This window comes from Triticum urartu, unplaced genomic scaffold, assembly GCF_003073215.2.
Source record: "Triticum urartu cultivar G1812 unplaced genomic scaffold, Tu2.1 TuUngrouped_contig_5443, whole genome shotgun sequence".
In the NCBI taxonomy this organism is placed as follows: Eukaryota; Viridiplantae; Streptophyta; class Magnoliopsida; order Poales; family Poaceae; genus Triticum; species Triticum urartu.
Genome location: NW_024116119.1, coordinates 1 through 7,408, shown reverse-complemented (window position 1 = coordinate 7,408; position 7,408 = coordinate 1). Strand labels below are relative to the sequence as shown.

The window sequence follows — 7,408 nt, the reverse complement described above, 5'->3', positions numbered from 1 at the left end:
GGGCGCCAGCCATACCTACGGGATTATCAGTTAGCAACGGCAGGAGAGATGCTCCTGCACATCATGCTACATAGGCTGCCGCAGCACTAGTGCTACCATGGCAGGAAGAGGTTTATCAGTTATACTACAGCAGTTACAACACAAGAGACCTCCATCACAGACCAAAATGATGTGCCTTGCAGCCTTCCAGAACAGAAATTCACCATGAATATATCTTTACACATCTGTAGAAGCAGAAAGAATCGCCTCACGCTCGGCATCCAGGCCACTTAACCTCCTGCGAATCAGTAAAAGAATATAGTTTTGGGTTTAAACAGAAGGGAACTTTAGAGAATATGTATCAAACCACCTTGGTTTATCAGACTTGGAGAAGTGCTTAGACATGATGGACGCCTGTAAATTCAGTTCCCAAATGTAGGTTACTGAGCAGTTTGCGCACTAAAATATTTTGCTATTTCAATGCTATAAATAATTCTGATTTATGAGTGGTTAAACACCACATACCTGCTCTTGGATGATGCTTCTGGCTTCAACTAACTGAGCTTCAAGCTCAAGTTCACGCTCGGTAACTTCCGAGGTCACTTCAGCACCTTTTTGAGCATCTTGAAGTTGCGTCATTCGTGCCTGCGCAGTAATTTGTTTTACAAAGTTAAAGAGGACAGTGAGAGGGAGAACAGTTTGCATACTGAAACATCAAAAATAAGGAACGTGTAGCAATTCAGTGATTGCTACCTTTACTGAAGCCATTTTAGTGCGCAAACTCTCCTCTATCTGGTCTCTGGCCATGTGAAAGGGCAAGTCAAAGACATCCTGGCAGGAGGAAGCCCAACAAAATAAAGGATGGATCTTGCAACTCCAACTGAGCAAATCATGTGACAGAAAAGAAGGAAACACATGACGACCAAATATTTCATTTTCCCCAATTTTACATTCTTTATGCTTCTGTTGCGATATCATACATGGCAGAAACAATGTGGATTTTTAGGAGAAAAATGTGAACCAACAAAAACCTCTGCAAAGAAGATTAGGCATGCATACCGTCTTGCCCCCAAGTGGGGACTGGGGAGACCCTGCCTCCTGTCTTCCATTACCAGCAACAGCAGGCTGTGATGATCCAGTTGGAGCATTAAGGAACTCACGCATATCCATCTGATATAGAACATTATTACTCAGATTAGAACACGGTGTATATACATCTATAATGAAAGGGATAATACAATGTGAATCCTATTAGCAACTTAGAATATTACACACCCATACATTAACAAACAACTAAGGAATGAAATGTGGAATATCGCAGTATTTACCTGCATCGAACGTAACAGTGCCCGCAAATCAGCATTCTCCTGGACTAGTTCTTGTTTCTTCACTTCATATGCATCAACCTGAATGCATTCAAGGTTTCCTTAGAATATATTCAACCAGCTACGTATCAGTTTTACAGAAGTGGCTCGCTACTTACAATCATTTTGTAGTAGTCATTGTCATTCTTTTTTCCAGTCCATGTTCCACGCTGTCGTCCCTCTTTCTGTTAAACAAAATAACAACGTCATCAAGCAAAGCAAACCTTACACAACGTCATCAAGCAAAGTTTCGCTTACACAGCACCTGCAACAAGTTCATTATTTCCATTCCTGAACGTGATGATTCCTTTTTCTTCTCCATCAATACTTGGTTTAGCTTCTCCTGCAAATAGAAATAGTTCCGTCCAATAGCAACAATTCAGATAATATCTCCATGCTATGTCTGTTACATATCTTACGAGAAAAAATGCAATAGCTCACCTGCAATTTGATGTATTCCTTCTCTTTCTTCTTCGTTTCATGAATTTGTTGGGTGCGTACTTGCTGACAGAAGGAAGATAGTGAATCAGGACAGGACCTCATCGTCCCATAACAAGAATAGCTAGTTCGATCATCCATAAACAAATAAAACAAACAAAACAAAAGGAAATTTTTGCAAGGAAAGGAAAAGGATAAGACCATTTAACCTGATTTCCAATAACCATTTTTTGAAATTCGTCACGTTCCTGCTGCAGCTTCTCAATATGAGCTTTCAGAGCTGCGGTGTTTTTGGCCTCCTGGTAATTGCGGTCGGATTAGGGGTTAGTTTTAGAGTTTCAAAAGTGGTAAAGATCCAAACAGAGTTGACACAAGGACAAACCGTTCGGGTCAAAGTGGCCAACTCTCGATCTTTTGCTGCCAATTGGGCATCCATCCTTTCGATCTTGGCTTCCAGTCTTGAAATATCAGACTGCATACTGCACATTGTATAACACAAGCCGCCATTAGCCATATATAACATAGTGATTTAACAATATTCTATAAAACCTTCCAAAGGCTGCAAACAATTGTGTTGATGTTGTTAGAAATATGCAATTTGTATTTCCTGGGGGCCAATGGCCAATATGTATACACATGTACAGGTGGTAAATATGCAGGAAACCCCTCGTACTACAGGGAAATTATGAAGGGTACACATGAAACGTAATATATAACTCTAAAACCCTTCCCCCCTAAATTCAGGGTGGATCCACAACACTGAGTTTGGAGAGAGAAGAGCTCTAGTCTGCCCCTTCATAAAGAAATCCGCCAGCTGTAACTTGGAAGGCACATACTGAAGAGCAATAACCAGATCTTGCACACCAGCACGCACAGAAGAAGCATCAACATCAATGTGTTTGGTGAGCTCATGCTTCACAAGGTCACGCACAACACTGATAGCACTTGTACTGTCGGACAAGAGTGTAGTAGGTGTAGTAACAGACACACCAAACTCCTGAAGGAACCAGTAACCACCATAACCAGGTCACATCTGCCGTCAGAAGAGCCATACTCCCTCCATTCCACAATGTAGTGCTTCCTCTATCCCCGTGCTTCAACTTTGACCGTAAATTTAACTACCAAGACCGATTGCGGCGGGAGCAAAAGTTATATCAGTGAATTCGTATTCGGAAGAAGTTTTTAATTATGTAACTTTTTCTCCCGCCGCAGTCGGTCTCGTTTGTTAAATTTATGGTCAAAGTTCGACCTCGGGAAGCGCGGGCGCACTATATTTTGGAATGGAGGGAGTAGCTCGCAACTCAGCCTCCGCACTCGAACGGAAACTGCAGTCCGTTTCTTCGTCTTTTAGGCAACGAGTGAACAGCCAGTTAAAACACAGCAAGCAGAAAGTGAACGGCGTTCCAAGGGATCACCAGCCCACATACCATCTGAACAGGCCTGAAGCTGTAACGAACTGGATCAGGGAAAGAAAAGACAGCGAGATATGGAGAACATGAAGAAGGTGGCTATAGTGAACCGAACTGGGAACAAAAACAAACTGACTCAAAATATGAACAGGATAGGAGATATCCAGACGAGTGACAGCTAGATAGACAAGACTCACAACAAGATGGTGATAACGCGTCAGATCAGACAAGGGGTCGCCATCACCATCAGAAGCATTGAGGTGAACATTGAGCTCCATGGGAGTCTCAACAGTGCTCTCATTAGTAAGAGCAGCACAAGCAACGAGATCCTGGATATAGTTTTCTTGGGAAATAAAGAAGCCAACAGAGGTAGAAGAAACCTCAATCCCAAGAATGTAGCGAAGAGGGCCAAGATCAGACATAAGAAACAGCTCATTAAGACGTGTCTTCACAAAGGCAGCTGGAGCCTCTGGGCCGAAGACCCTAGACAGAAGCACACACCATCCAGCAGCCACATTGCACCTTACTCTGCCAAGCGGCTGGAACCTCCAGCCTACATGGCCCAGAGTATCTGAAACACTGCCTGACATAGTAAATGGGACATCGGCCCTTGTATCCCTATCTCCCACTTACCCCTTCGTCCCTTACCTATATAAACCGTACCTAGGACCAGATCTAGGATTAGCAAAGTAGAGACTAATAACTTGAGATAGCTTTGCTCAATCTATCACCCCGTGCGGGATCAAGACCTCCCGAGGGAGAAGACTCCGAGGAGTAAAGGCCACCCATGGGTAAAGATTCTGGAATATAAACCCTCCATCTCTTCGGATTTAGGGAAGAACTATCTCTCAAAACCCCTCTCCTTGGATTTGGGGATGAAATGCCTTTTGTTACCCTTCTCCCTTTGTGTGTTTGTTGGATCTAAGATGCACCTCTTGTATTGACTTTGTGCTATGAGTGAGTACTTGGTGGATCATCTTGTCCTTATGTGTGTTCTCCACTTGATTTCCCCTTTGTTTTCTTCTTGTTCTTCGTGTTCATCCGTGAATCCACCTCCAACCATGAAGAATACAAGGCTGTGTGGGATCAAGACTTCTCGAAGGAGAAGACTCCCAGGAGTACAAGGCCACCCATGGGTAAAGATTCCATAATATAAGCCCTCCAACTCTTTGGATTTAGGGAAGAACTATCTCTCAAAACCCCCATCTCCTTGAATTTGGGGATGAAAAGCCTTTTGTTGGATCTAAGATGCACCTCTTGTATTGACTTTGTGCTGAGTGAGTACTTGGTGGTGAATCTTGTCCTGTGTGTGTTTTCCTTTTGATTTCCCCTTTGTTTTCTTCTTGTTCTTCGTGTTCATCAGTGAATCCACCTCCAATCGTGAAGATTGGGCCACCCCTAAGGTTTGGCCCGTATAAGATGATGTCAAAGGCAACAGTCTTATAGAATTACCCTATCTAGTTTGATTCAACAGGAAAAATAAAATGCTCGGTGGATTAACATAACTCAAACTTCATATTCAAGCAAGATTGAAATTCAAACTCGAAGGATATAGTTATAAAGCTAAAGAGCAGGTGCTATACTGATGTCATCTCAAATCACACTCGGTTCATTGTGGCAAACCTCATTTTCTTCATTGTGTCTGTTTCCGAGCTATAGGCATTCGTTTGGCTCACAAAAAAAAAGGACTCACATCGAGTACAAGAACTGGTTAAATTACACAAGAAAAATATGGAAACTGGGTTATTGGAGCCAATAGCAGCAGAAAATGCAAGGGGTCAAAGGGGGCAAAAGGGCAGGAACACACAGAAATATGAAAGATTGCGCTTGAATTCTGTAGGACTGTCATACTCTAATAAAGAGTAAACTTCAGAAGGTGTTCACAACGAATGGCATGCACTATCCGAAGTCACATTTTCAGGTTGCGTAACAGTGGCCTAGTTCCCTGGTGCAAAACATTATGTCAATTAACCAAACAGAGCGATACATCATGTACATTCATGACAAAGCTTAAGGAAGTAAAAAAGATGTGGTCACAATAATATCGTCCCAGAGCACGAGGCATCACGGACGACTATCAGTCTGTCCTTACAAGGCAGCATTGTGTGGTGTACTTTATTGCTAAACTGTACTACCCTGCAGATCTGGTGTGCAATGCATAACTAAACACTGCATAGTACGTCCAAGTGATACCCCCAAATACAGATCAGAGAAATGGAAAGCTCACCGTTGCCGTAGATCATTGGTCGATTCCCGGAATTCGATGTCTCTCTGGCGCTGCTGCAGCAGTGCATACATGCAGTTGCATGTTCTTGCAATAGATACCTGCGCCACAGAGACAGAATACGGAAAATTTAGAAAAAGCACCTGAAAGATAACATTCACCCATTCACCACAAACGAAGAAGAAGAAGAAGAAGAAGATTCAAATGGACACAGTTTAGGGCCTCTTTGGATTGTGGGGTTTTATAGGAATATTAGAGGATTTGAATCCTAAGGAAATTTTCCTATGAAAACCCTTCGGATCCTAGGATTAGGACTACAAAATTCCTATGAAATCCATTGCTATGCCCCCTATTTTATAGGGATCTCATCATGAGCTCAAACCTCTTTTTCTTTTTCTTTTGAGAAGTCCAATGCACCTTCACTCTATCTCTCTCTCCTCATCAATCCTCTAAAATTCCCGTGTTTATTTTATGTGCACCTTCCAAAGGCGTCTCTGGCAAAATTCATGTGTTTTAGAAAATCCTGTAGGAAGTACATGGCATCTGAATCCAGCGTTTTTCCTATTTCTTACGTTTTGAAATTTCTGAAATCCAAATATGCCCTTAACTGGAAAACGAGCAGAAAGAGCACCCGAAACTGCCATAAAATTAATACAATAGCATGCAAATGGCAAGTTAGATCCTAACCGAAAAGTCGACACAAAATTCACACCAATGCTTAGAGAAAAGGGACGACATTGTCTCGAAAGGCAGGAGACGTGAGCGACGGACCGGATCTGTGGCAAATAGGTCGAGCGAGGCCGGGAAACCGAAGGTAACGAGCGTCTGATTGAGGTACTTGGCGCAGTGCTCGAGGTTCCCCGCGTCGGCGAATGTCCCCACATCGCCGCTGCAACAACAACACAGCGACGAGTCGGCCCTCACAGCCATCAGAGAGGGGTGGCCAACCACTCTGAGAACCCCCCCATCCATCGCATGAGGACAAAAACCTAGAAATCGTGGCGCTCACCTCATGCCGACGGGAGGCGGTGGCTGCTGGTGAAGGTTCGACGAGGCCTGCAATTGGAAGGAGAGGGGAGGTTAGGGGCGTCGCCAGCGAGGGGAGCTAGAGGGAGGGGGCGCGTCGATCTGCGGAGTAGCTAGGGTTTTACCCGGAGCTCGAAGCGCGATGACACCGACATGGCGGAGGCCGGAGGGGGAGGCGGGGTAGAGGGAGATCTGGCGAGTGGGATGGGGAGGAGCAATGAGACGGTAGGATGGAATGGATTCGAGGAGGAGGGCTTTGCGTGTTTTTTTTTACGGCCAATTTCAGACAGCCCTAAAAAGTTTTCTGTTGTTTTAGGCATGTATAATGTATAATGATGTGGAGTTGAGAGAACTCATAAGAAAAGACAAGAGATGATCTTTTAGCACAATATGTCTCATCGCGTTTTTAGGAATGACTAGTTATTGAAGATAAGACTAAAAGATAACCCATTATAGACTTTTTTTATCATCTTTAAATTACATGCAAAATTTAAGATAAGACTATCTTATCAACCATTGTACATGTCCTTAATAGCTGAGGCTAGAAGGTTCTGCGCGTCGAAGGGGAAGGGGGCGAAAAGATTGTGATCCAGCGTTGTAGCGCTCGGGCGCGTAAGAGTAAACTCCGATTCAGAGAACTTTATTATTCAAAAACAAGGCATTCCTAGGACAATAAGTTGAATACAAAAATGGCAGGGTTTTTTGGCTCAGGGCATCTTCAACGCCCCGCAAACCTCCCGTAATCATCTGGACCACGAAAATCATCCAACGCGGTCTTGTATCGATCTGCAGCGCAGTTCGAATGTGTTTTCTTCCGCAAACCGGAGACAAACGTTGGGAGTCCACACATGTGAAATGTTGCTCTTCTTCCCCCGGCCCACCCAAAAGGAAGGCGTAGCCCACGCTTTTGCAGCATCCCGCACTGTTTTCGCGCCAAAATCCTCACTCTCTTTTTCCATTCCCCGCCG

The 7,408-nt window shown here is 43.9% G+C and overlaps 1 protein-coding gene across 3 annotated transcripts; it reads right to left on the bottom strand.

Annotated features, from left to right (window-relative positions):
• Positions 1–6: 6 nt before the first annotated feature.
• On the bottom strand, positions 7–6,723 carry LOC125529229 (afadin- and alpha-actinin-binding protein-like; the record flags this gene model as incomplete). Of its 3 annotated transcripts, none has more annotated exon segments than XM_048693639.1 (15): positions 7–281; positions 351–393; positions 505–624; positions 733–810; positions 1,039–1,149; positions 1,308–1,385; positions 1,463–1,528; positions 1,609–1,686; positions 1,785–1,847; positions 1,991–2,080; positions 2,164–2,260; positions 5,418–5,515; positions 6,186–6,303; positions 6,424–6,470; positions 6,566–6,723. In XM_048693639.1, coding segments are annotated over 15 exon segments (1,182 nt in total). In that variant the 5' UTR covers positions 6,596–6,723.
• Positions 6,724–7,408: the final 685 nt, after the last annotated feature.